Source organism: Anastrepha obliqua, chromosome 3 (assembly GCF_027943255.1).
Source record: "Anastrepha obliqua isolate idAnaObli1 chromosome 3, idAnaObli1_1.0, whole genome shotgun sequence".
Lineage (NCBI taxonomy): Eukaryota > Metazoa > Arthropoda > Insecta > Diptera > Tephritidae > Anastrepha > Anastrepha obliqua.
The window spans coordinates 49,817,687-49,834,136 of record NC_072894.1 but is presented as its reverse complement, the minus strand read 5'-3'; the positions used below and the strand labels follow the sequence as shown (position 1 = coordinate 49,834,136).

At 38.0% G+C, this 16,450-nt stretch overlaps 1 protein-coding gene and 1 long non-coding RNA gene across 2 annotated transcripts in view; one reads left to right on the top strand and one right to left on the bottom strand.

Annotated features, from left to right (window-relative positions):
• LOC129241059 (protein SCAI-like) overlaps positions 1 to 16,450 on the top strand; it is a 47,798-nt gene extending 31,348 nt beyond the window's left edge. Inside the window, exons 2-10 of the mRNA XM_054877206.1 lie at positions 5,924 to 6,063; positions 6,131 to 6,313; positions 9,748 to 9,978; positions 10,071 to 10,193; positions 11,054 to 11,197; positions 11,498 to 11,811; positions 15,458 to 15,712; positions 15,777 to 15,980; positions 16,062 to 16,450. Of these exons, the coding sequence (XP_054733181.1) occupies positions 5,966 to 6,063; positions 6,131 to 6,313; positions 9,748 to 9,978; positions 10,071 to 10,193; positions 11,054 to 11,197; positions 11,498 to 11,811; positions 15,458 to 15,712; positions 15,777 to 15,980; positions 16,062 to 16,306 (1,797 nt within the window). The 5' untranslated portion in view covers positions 5,924 to 5,965 and the 3' untranslated portion in view covers positions 16,307 to 16,450. The remainder of the gene's footprint in view (positions 1 to 5,923; positions 6,064 to 6,130; positions 6,314 to 9,747; positions 9,979 to 10,070; positions 10,194 to 11,053; positions 11,198 to 11,497; positions 11,812 to 15,457; positions 15,713 to 15,776; positions 15,981 to 16,061) is intronic.
• Positions 9,617 to 11,299, bottom strand: LOC129241060 (uncharacterized). The gene is made up of 3 exons (XR_008582122.1): positions 10,792 to 11,299; positions 10,079 to 10,257; positions 9,617 to 9,946 (listed from the first exon to the last, which is right to left on the bottom strand). It is a non-coding gene; the product is annotated as an uncharacterized LOC129241060 (long non-coding RNA).

Here is a 16,450-nt window from a genome sequence, read left to right as displayed (position 1 = left end):
TGACATCATTCAACAATTCCTGAGCGATGCTCATGTGATGTTGTTTTCGGTTAAAATTCAGCAATTTTGGTACGAACTTCGCTGCCACACGCTTTATGCCCAAAATTTCCGAAAATATTGTATGGCATAAGCCAACTGATATGCCGACATCGATTCTCCGTAACAATTTTCTTCACTTTCTCAACATTTTCATCGGTTGTTGATGTGCTGGGGCATCCAAAGCGAGCGTCGTCAGTCACATCTTCTCGATCTTCTGTGAAAAGCTTGTACTACGTGTAAACATTTTTTTGACTGAGAGTAGTCTCATCGTATGCTACTTTTAACATTTCAAGAGTTTTTAAGCACTCAATTCCATTTTCTACACAAAATTTGATGCAACTTCCTTGATCAATTTTTTTCGATAGCAGAAAATCGCCGGACATGCAAAACATTTGTCTTATTTATGCCTCTCACAAACAAACTAAACATGCTATATTGCTAATACTCTGAGCATACATTCCGTCAAAAAAATATTGGGAATTGTTCATTTAAAAAGCGTGCGTTACACACGTTACTGAACACGTTGCTGGAATGTTGGTGCAACTGTCCTCTATAGTGTCACAGAGCTTGAGCGTGATCTGTCAATTAGCTTGTTTTTGGCATTTAATTATATCGGTCAACCGCAGGTGTGCTCTGCGATTTTCACTATGGATACAAATATCGAACAAAGAATTTGTCTTAAATTCTGTGTTGTGAAAGGGATTTCGTGTGTCGAGTCGTAGAAAATATTGTAGAAAGCCTATGGCGGGTTTGCTTTATCAAAAACATGGGTCCATGAGTGGTATAAGGCTTTTGCAGAGAGCCGAGAAGTCTTGGAAGATTTGCCCCGATCTGGTAGCCCATCAACGACTTCAACGGATGAAAACGTCGACAAAGTCAAAGACTTAAATGATGGTTTTCCAGCACCCATCATTTAAGTTTAAGGGAGGTAGCTCGTGACCTTAGCGTGTCTCATGAATCAATGCGCAACATTTTACACCATCAATTGGGCATGATACGTGTGGCTGCTTGACTCGTTCCAAGAGAGTTGAATTTCTTTAAAAAAATCATCGGAAGAAGATGGCTGAAGATATCATATTGTGAACACTTTTTTCACCAAAAACTCGACAAATATCATCGAACAACCATCGTCTTCACCAGATTTAACCCCCTGTGACTTTTTCTTTTTCGCAAAACTTAAATTGCCACTCCGCTTTGAGTCAATACAGACCATTAAGGAGATTTCACTGAAGGATCTGAAGAAGTTCTCTTCAAATGCATTTAAAAGGTGCTTTGATGACTGGACTAATCGTTAGCATATGTGTATTGCTTCGAATGGAGCCTATTTTGAAGGCAACAAAATAAATTTTGATCATTAAACAATTATTTTACATTTTATTGAATAATTCCCGGTACTTTTTTGACAAAATGTATTTATATAATGGGCGCATACATATTTTGCTAAATATTTGAGCTTAATACTTCGCCTGGAAAAATGATGGCCCTACAGTTTTATATCGCATCGGAATGAGGAGAGTTTTCATGGTGAAACATACCAGCTGAGGATGGGCTACTGCAGTACCAGGCAAGATCTTAAAAGCATTTAAGAATTAAGATACTTGACCATGCGAAAATGTCAACCAAAGCAAAGAAGATGAAAATAAAAATTGGACTTTAAAGTCGAGTTATTTTTACTTTTTTTCTCTGTCGTATGGACTAAATTATGTGATTTGTAATATTGCAATTATGCACTTAAATTGATATTACGACAAAAATGAGTTACCGCATTTAGGAAAAAGTGCTCGAATTACGGTCATATTTTGTATTGCTTTTTGTAATATTATAATGTCACGTCCGTAATACAAAAATACTGTTTATTGATGCTACTTATAAATATGTTAAATAATATTAATAGCCGCAGATGTGTTAAAATGAAAATCTAAATCAAGTAACCTGAGAATTTTATATGCAAAATTTTGTTTCAATTCGACTTACTAAAATTTGACAAGCTTTTGAAGAGTGTCACGTCCGATATTTTAAGTCCTATTAGTCTTGCAAATGGATTCAAATGACAATAAATTTAAGTTATATTTTCAGGTGACAAAAGAGTTAACGAAAAGACGATACGGTGGAATAATTGAAAAAAGACAAGGAAAAGCTAAACAAATACAAAGAAAAAGATTTCATTGCTATACTTTTTCTCCGATAGTCAAGCCACGATTAAGGCTCTGACGACGCCATGGTGTAGATCAAAATTAGTAAACTCCTGTAAAGAGGAGATCAAATCACTTGGGTGTGCAAGTAACATTTCTCTGATCTGGGTTCCAGGACATAGGAACATAGAGGAATGAAATTGCCGGTCATCGGCATCCCATTGACAGTTGTTAAAGGGGAACTGCACAAATTATTTCTCAGGAAAGCGCAGAAAAGATGGAGCTCCATTTCTTCATGTGCTATTTCGAAAACCCTTTGGCCACAATACGATATACGAAGAACTCAGAAAGTTCTTTGGACTCCTCGCCATTCAATTTCCAAACTCGTAGCTGTGTTTACCGGTCACTGGACGATCGGCACACACGCGGGAAAACTAGGGTTACCGTTTAACCCCCATTGCAGAAGCTGTGGGGACCTTTCAGAGAAGGAGACCGTTGAGCATTTTCTCTGTAAATGTCCGGGTTTGGCAGCTAGAAGGCTAAGGTCACTGGGAGCTCTTTTCTTTGGCAGCCTGGGGCAGTGCGCCAACCTAAATCCAATCAATCTTCTCCATTATATCAACAGCTCTGGTTGGCTGTAGATATCTGCCTGTTGGAGGTCTCGTAATGGTATCAAAACGGCGCTTTGGTGCTATTTGAGGAGCGCTAGGTGCACTTCATCCATTTCACCTGTAATGGACCATTTTTTATATCCTTGTTTACTCCGCTCGGAAGCATAGGACCTTGGCAAGAGTCTTCTCTCATACACGGCTCTGGGCTGTTGTTTTTGTGTTGCCCCATGTGATGTCTGTAGCTGCTAGTTCGCGCAACATCGACCTTCGCCAAGTGATCTTTGGCCGACCGCGGCCTCTGCTCCCTTGCGAGGAGCTTAAAAACATTACACGAGTTTTGCCCCGTTTTACATATACCCTGAAACCACTTCCGTCTTTATCACCTCCTTTTCACCGAATTTTCCGGCACTGGGGTTTCATGCATATCAATTTTTTATCAGCCAAAAGAGTCCATAAATACTACACTATCGTGAATTGTTTATATGCTACGTCCGTTTCCAAACGATTTATTTAAGAAAGGAATCCATAATTTTTGCGCAAAGTTTTAGCTTCTGGGCGATGCTATGTGTACGACTACTAATATGCCGGCTAACTTCGATTATTTTTGTGGCTTTATGGACATTTTCAACATTTTCTTTAACATAAAAAATTACTGCTCGAAATCGACGAAACCAAAATTGCATGTAATTGGCTGTTACAGTATCGGCACTATAAACACCATTCAAAATTTCAGCGGTCTGGCTTGCATTTTCCCCCTATCAAAGAAAAACTCTAAAATGTACCGAATTTTCTCTTTCTTGACTTCCATTGCTAACACCCTGTAGCCTACAACTGAATAGAACAAACAAAATACAGCAAAATAATTGTTTTAATGCGAAATGTCACTTTGATGTTGATTCATTGTTGGCAACAAACCGCAGCTTAAATACTACCAGGACATCGATCCAAAACGTAAAGCTCATATGGTCAGAATGTGGTTTCTTTTTAATTGCAGTAAAGTATTGGATACACTAGCCTAAAGCCAGAATATTAATCCATTTGAAAATTTGAATTAAAGAGAAAGTTGCACTCGAGCAGAGTTTAATCTGCGGGTAATGGCACAAGATACCCCAGGACAATAATGTTTAAAAATTGATTAATTTTATGAGAAGCAGACTGCAAGGTTTTATAGACGCTCGGCATAGTCATACGAAGTACTGATTTATAAATCATTTTTGAAACATATAACTTAAAGCTATTAACTGTAAACGTAAAATACTTTCACGACAGCTATGTTTGAAGTGAATATTGTTTTTGCCTTTTATTTTTGTATTAATTTTAAGCCGAATAAGAGTTCCTTCTACTGCTGGCTTAAGACTTATTTACATTATTTTTTTCGAAAAAGTTTTGCGCATAATGTTTGAAGCTGTTTAATGGTCGATCTGGGCGATGCTACGATTACTAACATGCCGACCAGTTTCGAATATTCCTGTAATTTTATCGACATTTTCTTTAATATCAAAAATGCCTCAACGGAAACCATAAAACTGTAAAATGTACCTAATTTTCTCTTTGTTGACTTCCATTGCTAACACCCTGTAGCTTACAACTGAATGAAACAAAAAAAAAAAACAAAAAAAAAACAGGAAAAGAATTTTCTTAATGTGAAATTTCACCTTGTCAACGAGCATAAACTTTAAATTGTTTGATACTTATTTATCGATCACTACTGACTTACCGAGAAAATAATAGATTGCTCTTTCCACGAACTAATATTAGCCAAATAAAAACAAAGATCGAAAGAATATCATAAGATACCACATATTTTCTTAAGCAAAATGTCTGAATTTCGCTAGATTGGTAGATGTTAAAACACTTCCTATACAAAGTGTATCTAATTTTGTAGCATTGTGCCACAAGTTTGCTACCCGCTTTGCGTGAAATTGCTCCCCTGTTAAGTTGCTAAATATGAATGTGTGACTGTCGTTTGTAGTGTGCACATTTTTATAGACTACGAAAATATTTACAATTACCCTACAGTTATCGGTGCATCTAGCAGAAAAATCATTGAGTTCTTGTACTAAGTTACCCCAAAAGCCAATGCTCACCCCCCTTGTGCACGTCAAGTGTGCCACTTAGATTCCGTACGATACTGTATTACCGGCTCTGCCAGTCTATCCTCTCCTCCGCTCTTACCTACAATGCATACATCACCGCCAATCATCGTGTGTACACTTGTGTACAAGTATGTAATTGAATCCCTCGGTACGTAGCTTGTCATTGAATGAAGATTTTCATATTTTCGATTTTTTTTGTAATCCTATATTTCGTTGTCTTTCAAGTGCAATCAGATATGTAGTTACATATAGTATAGAGTATATAGTCGGTAGTCGCATATGCAACTATTTGTATGCACATACATAGACACACTCTTGTGAATAAGTGTGTATGCGGTGACATAAGTACGAAAAGATGTACTATACAACAGCTGCTGCTACTGATGATGATGATGATAGCAGACTACGTAGTGTTGGTGCCGCCAAGTTTGGCGTCGATGATGCCTTCAGTGGCGATTATTGAATCAAAAGATGATTCAGTTTGTTTATCTGCACCTCTGGCGTCTACCCTGTTTGCTCACTCCCCTCCACCGCTTTCATCCGCATATTAACCCTGCTTTGCATTGAATGATTTAATTGGCAACGGCTGTAGGCGAATATTAGATACATTCAAGTGCTTAATCGTTTTTTCTATGTGAGTGCCACTCATAGATACCCGTTGCGGCTGGCACACCCCTTCAACGCGCACCACTTTGGTAAGTGTGCCACAGACGCCGCTACAATCATATTTCTTTCCCATTCAGTATGCCAGTATTTCATAGTTCAGTAGGCAAATGTGAAAGAGCGCAATGAGATTTTGATTTTGTTCGGTAGCTATGAGTGGACAAAACAATTAGAAAGTTGTTGTAAAAACAAAGGAAAAAACACAAAATTGAATTAAAAAGCTTCAGCGCTCAAATAATTTTTATTCGTATGGTGGAATACTGTTGGTTTGCCATGTTTTAGCTGTATGTATGATATTTTTCCAATCACCAAAATCGTTTCAATTAATCTTTAAACAGTTTATTCGTACTCGTTGACTTCTGCATTTGACTCTTCATTTCAGCTCCTTGGTAAAATACACATAGCACATTACAATTGAAACGGTATGGTGAAAATGGAATCCACAGAAGAACAGGATCGAAAGTTAGTATTGGAGTTTTGCCATTTGCTCGAGAAATCTAAGCAACTGTTCAATGGCCTCAGGTGAGTCAAATGATTGCTTAATTTAATTTTATAAAACTTTTACTAAATTTTATATTTTATTCTGTAGAGACTTGCCACAATATGGACACAGACAGTGGCAGGCGTATTTCGGGCGTACATTTGATGTGTATACAAAATTGTGGAAATTCCAACAACAGCATCGTATGGTATTGGACTCGAAATACGGTTTGAAGCGGTGGCAAATCGGTGAAATTGCAAGCAAAATTGGACAGCTTTATTATCATTACTAGTAAGTGCATAAATGTAAGCTCATGAAAATAGGTAAGTGTAGGCGAGTATAGTAGGATTGTAACTTTGCATGTAGGTATGCACGTAAAGTAATTAAGTGACCATTTTTGAAAACGGAGAGTCTTGGCAATTTTAAATTAATGAATTGCTAAAAACCTTTAGAAAAATACCGGTACAATTCGACAAATGATACAATCAAAAAACTATTACTTACTTAGTTTAGAGACTTCATGCATTTCTGTTTTTAAATGGAGGGATCTATAACGGTGGATGATTTTTATTAAGGTGCTTTGCCCATACATAAATACAATCGGGGGTGTGCGATTGAATGCCGAAATTTTCACGTACACAGTTGGTATCGAACCAGGGATCGACCGATTGTTATTTATGTACAAATATTCTCATCTCCAGCGGCTGTTAACTATAAAATTTTAGGTGCGAACTAATAAAAAGACGGCTCCTTTTGTTATGCCCCTAAATCAAATTCATTTTGTCTACTCTAACGCTTCCGCTCCCTAAATTCTGCTTTACAATATTCTATTCTCTTGGGTAAAAATTCTGGAAAAAAGCAGCGTAATCTGAAATCCCAAGCAAGATAATTGAAAATAAATAACTCCAGCAAGAAGGGGCAGTTGAAATAACCCATGACTATGTCCCGGCCGCCGTAGCCTGGTTGGGGTTGGTGCGTGTCTATCATTCGGAATTCACATAGAGAACGTAGGTTCGAGTCTCGGTGAAACACCAAAGGCGGTCACCCCTCGGCAGGCAATGGCGAACCTCCGAGTGTATTTCTGGCATGAAAAAGCTCCGCATAAAAAATATCTGCTGTTCGGAGTCGGCTTGAAACTGTAGGTCCCTCCATTTTTGGAACAACATCAAGACCCAAGAGATTGATAATCAGCTACACCAACAATAACCACGTAATGATGGATGGCAAAGAAGTAGAGTTCGCATATAGCTTCTGCTATCTATGCTGCACTATAGCAGCGGCCGCCGGGGAAGAGGAAGACGTTAACAATAGATTGAGCAAATCAAGGGCTATTTCCGGGTGCTTATAGAAAATTTAGGCAAACTCGTAAATGTCCAGAAACACCAAACTCCGGATATTCAACGACTGTGTCAAGTCGACGCTGGAAGTGAAACGTGACTTGTTTCGAAAACGATCACTCGGAAATTTCAATGCTTCACCCCCAAATGCTTGGGGATAATCTGTAAAATATTCTGGCCCAACATAATAAGTATCGTAGAACTGTGGACAAACGAATGAGGTACCCATCTTACGCCATCTAACAAACAGGAAATGGTGTTGTATAGGCCACGCTCTGAGAAAATCGTCCTACAGTATTACAAGAATGGTCCTAGATAAGAATTTTCAGGGAAGCAGAAGCCGTGACCGACTAAATAACACCTACAAAAGATCCAACCTGCATGATTTATCCTCCATAAACAAAGAGTAACTGCGTACGTTAAAAGAGCTTTGTATAAGTCCCATGCTCCTCAAAGCAATAATCAGAAAAAAGCACAACCGATGAAATTCTTCTACACATTTGTAATGTCAGGAATGCCAGCAAAAGGTATGCTAAAATTCTAGCGAAGGAAGTGTATGGCACATCTGGTAAACCGTTGACGCAAGTGCACAATATTTGGTTTATAGATTGATCAGAGATCATATCGATAGATCATAGGCTCACCGGCACCCACGCCACTGTTTACAGTTATGTTGTCGAGGTTATAAGAGACTTCGTATATCTAGGAATGAGCATAATACCGATAACAATGTCAGCCTTGAAATCCAACAAAGAATCTCTCTTGCCAACACGTCCCACTTTGGACTAAGTAGGCAATTGAGTAGTAAAGAGGACTTTACTCGATGAACAAAACTAACACTCTACAAGGCTCTCATCATGTCCATCCTAGTGTATGGCGTAGAAGCTTGGAAGATGATAATATCCGTGAAGCGTCTCTTGGAGTGTTAGAGAGAAAGATTCTGCGGAAGCTTGTTGGACCTTTGCACTTTGGCGACGGCGAATATCGCAGGCATGGAACGATGAGCTGGATGAGCTTTACGACGACATAGACATAGCGGAGTGAAAAGGGCCAAACGCTCCGGGTCTGAAAGTATTCGATGCGGTACCAGCTGATGGTAGGAGAGGAAGAGGAAAGCCTGTTCTGCGTTCAAAAGTTCGGTGTTTCCAACTGGCGCCGGTTAGCACGAGAAAGAAACGACTGGCGCGCTTTGTTAAATTCGGCCGAAATCGCGTAAGCGGTTATCGCGCCAATAAAGAATAAGAACAAGATCATACATTACAAGTACATTACCTATCCACATGATATCATAAATTATTTTTGGGGAAAAGGCGGAATCACGCCCCCGTTTGAGAGGAAGTCGCTATTCATCATATTCTCCCATTTATTTGACGCAATGTACCTATTCTATTTTGCATTTATGTCCCTTGGGCGAGGGTAAAGCCAATGTTGTAAAAGGGAGCAGTGCTACGCCTCATTCGAGAAAGTTACCAAATGTACAATATTTGGTATATATATATATCTTATATATGTATGTATGTGTGTGGACATATTTTATTTATGTGACCTTTTCAAAGTAACTGTTACATATTGGTCACGGTAAAGTTCAAATTGACCCAGAAACCAATTGTATTTCGCATAATTTTGCATCAATTTCAAAAGTGCTTCGATGGATTGAACTCAACTACAAACATCATCATCATTGGCTGTAAAAAACAATGGCGTCCGAGCAATCAACAATGTGGCTTTAGGAAAAGTTGTAGGAGAGTGTTCGACCTACAAATCAGTTGACAGCGAAATGAATTCAGATTGTTAACTATCCGATTGAGGTCCTCAATTCATTCGTGGTAATGCGTCTTAATGGTAAATCAAGAGGAGAAGTTGTTCAGATTTCAAGAATATCTAGCATTTCAAATGATATGCAATTTAATTTCAAACGCTTGCAGTTCCCGCTCGTTTTGCTTTCTGAATGTCGATAAATAAAGCACGGCGAAAGTTTGTGGATTATATCTCAAAAATCATTGTTCGTATGTGGCATGTTCTCGTGTGGAAACTCGAAAACTTTATTAATTTTTACACAAGATGGAAAGATAAAAAATAGTGTGTACCTAAACGCACTGAAATGAAGTAACTTATTTTACAAATAGGTTTTTTATATTGGCGCAGCCAGGCACGTTAATAATACATAAAATATAAAAAATCAAATAACAATTTGATCACATCCTTTTTTTGGTTATTATTTCAATGAAGAGCCCGAAATCTGTTTATCACCAGGACCACCTTCCCGTAACTGGTTACAAAAAGTTTGATTCCCATGAGTTTAGGCATTACTTCACCTATTTTTATATTCTTGCTTCTTTGTGAATAACTGTTTAATGTGTCCTATTCTTTGGATTATTTCGTTTACAGTTTAAGAACCAGCGAAACGAACTACCTGAATGAAGCTTATCAATTTTATGCAGCTATTAGGGGTAGAGCATATTATTCGCGTGCGATCAAAGAGGATCGGCCCGATTTAATGGTGAAGAAGTTGCGGTATTATGCGCGATTTATTGTTGTTTGTTTGCTGTTGAAGAAAATGAAGCTGGTTCGTGAGTTAGTGACGGAGCTAGAAAACCAAATACAGGAATACACAGCAACGTAATTAAATATGTCACAACAAAAAACATATTTTTAAGTTTATAAATTAGCAGAAAAATCAATTTAAATTAAATTTACTTTTACTATTGCAGTTACGAACCAGAAGATCATTTAGAATGGTCACTAGTTTTAGAAGAGATAAAAGGTTTTATAAAAGCTGAAGCTGCCGTGGCTGTTCTTCATGCGGATTCCAATCCCATCATACTTTCACACAGGTGAGACAAAATGCAAAATTGTACACGGACGCCGTGAAAACGCCGTCACCGTCGCCCGTGCTTTCTGTGGGAGGAAATAGAGTTTAATTAAACCTAAAAAAACTAATTTACTAACTAATTAAAAAAGAAATACTAAGTGTTGAATTGTACATATTTTTTTTTGGGAGGTACTCTGGTTACTAATTTAATTTGGACGTTATTTGATTTGGATAAGTTTCTTTAAAAATTAGTTAAGTTAATATGTTAAATTATGGTTATTAATAATATTTTTAGTTTGAATTACTACGATATTTATATATAGGTTATTGTGCTTATCACAGAAGACTTGAAACATCCGAAACAATCATATAACAACATCAAGGTCATCAGTGCATTCATTATTTTCATCAACTTTCGCATTCATGAGCGAAATCGCTAATCAATAATTCAGCATAGTTCATTAATTCATTGAAAAACTATTAACGATTCATGAAATTTTTCCTTTGACATAAATTTTACATTTTAAATTTTTTCCATATTCAAAGCGATTTTTTGTTTTCGTTGTGTTGCTGATGACACTGTTGTTGTTATTATTATTGTTAATTTATCTCCATCTCACCGATCAACGCGTCACTTGCACACACATGTCAGTCAGTTGATCAGTCAAGCCACCACCTCTATATCACACTCCAGCAATCCCTTCACCACTATATTCATATTCACTGCGTGCCGCACATTGCAGTACGTTCACCACATCCTCCACACTCACCATCACCCCATCACACACCATTTATAGCATCACATTCTCAATTCTTCTGTGAAAGCACGGGCCCACACTGTCGTCTCTTTAGAATAGCTTGACTTCACCAACTGATATTCAGTGGTTCCGGTTCTAGGTTGTCGCCGCTAACGACGCCACCGTGTGAACGATCGCCCCACATGACGTTGAGCCTGCAGGAGATACTCATTGTAGGTTCGGCGTGCGAACAGGCGAAGTTCTCCGAGTTAACAATGGACATGTTTAGGTAAATTGAAATTTATTTTATCGTCTCCTTATGTCAGAAGCAGGAATGTGAAAAAATTTTGCAATTTTGAGTTAATGGGTTGCCTTGATTAGCCTTGGCTTATACCAGCGTACTCAAGAGGTCACAAGTAAATTTTTAATAAACGTTTATACTTAATTTCTGAATATGTTCAGTGTGACACATAAGTTTCTGGCATAAGGCGGAAGATATGTATAGAAAATTGAAAAATTTTATTGAAAAATGTATGCATACGAGTACTACGGAGTATATTTATTAATTTATTGTTTTTTTTGGTTGTAGAATGTTACAAACACTCGAAAGGGAGCCAACGGAATCAACGCATCCGATGAGCATTACACATGGCATGCACGGGCACGATGCCAGCCCGGCTGCCAGCCGCATACCACCATATGGTGTTCCAGGTTCTAAGGGTTACTTAGAAAATGGCCGTCATTATCGAGACAATCCTCACAAATATTTACTATACAAGCCTTCTATTAGTCAACTTCTGGTGTTCTTAGCTAGCGGATTTAAAGAATTGCCTCCAGGAGGCGCATTACTCTTATATATGTCAGCTGACGGTTGTTTCTCGACTACAAAGCATCCAGAGGATTGTAAGTATCTGTATTTAGTTTCACAAAAAGCGAATATATGCATTATTTCTAAGAAATTTTTTATATTATCTGACGCGTATAAATTCCAGCTTATAACTCGGGTGGTGTTAGCAAGATGCGAGTTAATTATCTCATCAAACATTCATACCACCTTGATCAAAAAATTCCCGGTAGAACCACCAGTTGACGCTTTAAGTTAACTGATTTGAGTTCTGGTTTTTTGTTAGGTTGTCACATCTGCGGTTAACATTCCTACCGAAATTTCATCATCATTGCTTGACATTTGCAAAAGTTACGGTGTCTTTAGGGAATCCACCTCTGCATGTGTTGCGATTTTTTACAGTTTTGAAAATGGACTTGAATTTGAAACAGAATTTCCGTTAAAAATAGATTAAATGGCGCGAAGATCTTAGAAATGTTGGAAAACCGTTCCGGCAATGATACTCTAAAGAAACTAGCCGCTTATGAGTGGTATGAACCTCTTCAGAAGAGATCGTGAGTCCATCGAGGACGACGAATGTAGTGGCAGACCGTGGATATCGAAAAACAATGAAAACATCAATAAAGTGATGAAGAGAAGAAAATTTGTTCAATAACCGCGAATTGACCATCAGGGAGCTGACAGAGGACTTGAGCATTGCTTATGGATCGGTTTAAGACACTGTAGTTAACGATTTGGGCTTACGCCGTGATGCCACATAGTTGGCCTCAAAGGACCTGAATTCCATGCAAAAAAGATATCCCGTTGTTATCGCCGATACATGGATTCCAAGGCTGAATCCGGCCCAATATTCATTAAACGCGCTGGCGGATAGAGTTAGTTTCGTGATGTGGAAGTTAATCAACAGTGGCGGGAAACGCGATTTAAAATTTTTATCTCATAATGTTATTGATGAATACATTCAGAAAATTCGTTGACTACTGCCTCAGATTAGGCAAAGTGACGAGCATTCGAAGTCTTCTAGAAACACTGTGCGGCTGACAGTGCTATAGGCTGCTAGGAGCGTTCTTATATGGTCCTTAAGGGCTTAGGCTACGATTTATCTGAGTGCTTATAAGGTGGTGAGCGTAACGCTTTTCTGGATCAGGTTTCAGATTTTCTGATTTTCTCAGTACATTTCTAATTTTTTTTAATTAAAACATACAGATTTTTGGTAAATTCGACTTTTTCATGTTTCTTGGGATTTGCACTGGATATTAATGGTAATTTTTAATTTTTAGTTAATTATTAATTTTTTATTATTAAAAAATACACTTTCTCTATTTGACGATGTCTCTAAAATAAATAGCAGATGTAGGCTAAATCTTTTGCGAAAATGCTTTTAACACTAGAAATTTTCAGTAGTCTATTCTCGACGCAATTGTTTTCATTACCTCTATTTTTGATGATATAACCTTTCTGTGTGGCAGGCTAAATACCTACTCTGTCAAATAGATTAACGAAACCAACGCAAGACAAGTCTTGTCGAGGGCCTATGCTCCAAAAAAAAAACCTTTCTGTGAGAAAATTAATTTTATTTACTAATGAATTCCTTTAAGCCAACACTTCTTCAGATGGATATGAAACATCAAAATATGATGATTTTAAAAGAAGATTTGAGCGTAGATTCCGAAGGCAGTTTAGACAAAGAAGGAAATAAATTTAACAGCAATTAAATAAAAGTTATTCCCAAATTTGTTTATCCCAAAGATTGGCGGAGATCGCCATTTAATTCGCCATTTACCAATAGTCAAGGTGCTACACACAACTGCGTTGCTCACCACACGGGATACTCTTCTGTTTGCCAAGTATGCTCGTGTCACGTCTGTTGGTGTAACACAAAATAAAAGGACTTTCAAAAGCGACGTCTAGATTTCAATAGTGAATAATTGCTAGACGGTACCTGTTTTTATGTCATCTTTGACATTGGTGAAGTAGACAGATCTACATATGTGCGATTTCAAACGATAGAGCAGGTTTTAAAAGGTTGGTGAAAAAATTTCAATAACTGGTTCTTTCGAGTATAGAAAAAGGACTGACAAACAAAAAACTGAATGTTCTGTTGAAAATATTGCGGCTCGCGCCCAAAGTGTTGCTGTACAATTTTCAACGTCGATATCTCGGCGTTCTCAACAACTCATGAATCGACTGTGGATTTTAACTGTAGACGTGCTCATGGTGGACACTTGAATGATACCATTTTTCACATGCAATTTTTAAGAGCCATATTTTGAATAAAGATAATAAAACTTGAAAGAATTTATCTCTTGCTTTAATTTAAAACAACAACATCAAGGCGCGTCTTTTGAAAGGCCCTTTATAATTAATATATAATTACTAGGTGCGCAACTAAGTTCCCGCTGTTTGTCAATAGATGCCGCCAGCAGTGTGTGCTAGATTCTAACCTAACCTAAACGCCAAAAACCAGCTTAGACATACTCGTATGGTAAACAAACTGCTTCGACACATTAGTAATTTTGTTTTGGTATCATATACTTTTGGTTTTGTGAAAGTGTCTGATTTTGTGCCGAATAATCGTCATTTGCGGGATGTGTTGATTTTCCTCTTTCATTTGAAAAAAAAAATGGCGCCTGAGAGCTACAAAAAGTGTATGGAGATGCCGCTTTAAGTGAAACAAAGTGCCGAGATTGGTTCCGTCGTGATTTTAATGTTGATGACCGTCCGCGTGAAGGAAGGCCAAAAACCTTTGAAGACGCTGAATTGGAGGCATTGCTCAATGAGGATCCGTGTCCAATGCAAGAAGAGCTTGCTTCAGTATTAGAAGTTACCCGCCAATCCATTTCCAAGCGATTACATGCTTTGGGAATGATTCAGAAATAGAGGACTTGGGTCCTTATGAGTTAAAACCAAAGGATGTTGAACGTCGTTTTTTCGTCTGTGACCAACTGCTCCAGCGCCAAAAAATTAAGGGTTTTCTTCATCGCATCGTGACGGGTGATCAAAAATAATGAATCCATTTCAATCCAAAGAAAAAAACAAGTCATAGGGACTGCCCGGTTATGCTTCTACGTCGTCGCCTCGGCCGAATATTCACGCTGCGAAGGTTATGCTGTGTATTTGGTGCGACCAAGTTGATGTTATTTATTATGAAGTGTTAAAACCAAGCGAAACCATCACTGGGGATCGGTATCGACTTCAATTGCGGTTGAGCCGAACACTGCGCGAGAAGCGGCCGCAATACGCGATGAGGCATGAAAAAGTGATCTAAACCCGTTTAAACCTACCTGGAAACACTGAAATGGGAAATCGTACCCCACCCGTCATATTCTCCAGATATTGCGCCGTCCGATTATCACATGCTCCGATCGATGGCACATGGTCTAGCTGACCAGCAGTTCCATTCATATGAAGACATCAAAAAATAGCTTGATCCGTGGATAGTCTCAAAAGATGAACAGTTTTACCGCGACGGTATACGAGATCTACCAGGAAGATGAGAAAGAGTAATAGCCAGCGATGGGCAATACTTTCAATGATTCACTTGTAACCATTTGTTCAGAATAAAGTTGTATTTTCATCAAAAAAAAAAACAGCGAGAACTTAGTTTCGCACTTAATAATTAAAAGAATATCATCTGAATTTATAATTAAAACAATACAATCTGTTAAGCTATTCAATCAATCACACTTTTAATTATATTTACAGATGGTTATGAATTGGGTGGCATTGCAACGAGCGTTAAGCGTGATGGTGTCGAAGGTGGTGGTATCGCATGCCGAGGGAAATCCTATAAGGAGAATCATTGTTTGTATCCCGGCGATTTGTATCCCTTTACACGAAGACCAATGTTCATTATCATCGATTCTGATAATTCATTTGTTTTTCAACACATTCCCCGGTACTTTGGTCAACCATTAGTCATCTTAATGTCACCACAAGATGTACCGCCCGCATTTCAAGGTAACTACATTTTTTCTCCGTAAATTCATTTATGAATCATTATCTACATTATTCTTCATTACAGCTGATGTTCAACATCATGGATCGCTATTCACCCTGTTCCTGCATTCCCCACTCACGGCGCTCTGCTACATTTGTAATGTCGGTGATGTGCCCATACATCACTGGGAGCGCTGCCAATCACATGTAGATCGTTTCATAACAGAGGCATCAAGACTTGTGACACGTTGTCGCATCGATGAAATCGAACAAGGCATAGGTTTTATAGGTATGACCGAGTAAAGTAATAGCTGTATGTTTATAAAATATTACTAATAATTTTTTTTTTGGTTTTGTTGCCCATTTATAGACTCGTCGTACGTTCAATTCTTCGGTGATGACTTTTTACGTACGCTAATTCTACGTTTCGTCTTCTGTGATGTTGTACTGAGATTGCATCGTGGCTTTCGTGGACGACATATGAGACCACGATGCGAGCCACCGCTGCCATCCAATGAGTTACTGGATCATCCATCATTGTCGCATATAATATTCCAATTAGCGTCGGCGCTCGATGTGCGCGGTCATTTCTCCGATGGACCTGAATGCGACTGATGATTTTTTAGTAATACTTATAAAAATATTTATTATTTAAATTTACTTGTAATACATGAAATAGTAATTAGTAGTACAGCAATAGCAAAGAGATTAAGAGTGGCGGCTGGTGGAAAATTATGTAATTGTAATATTATTAGCAAT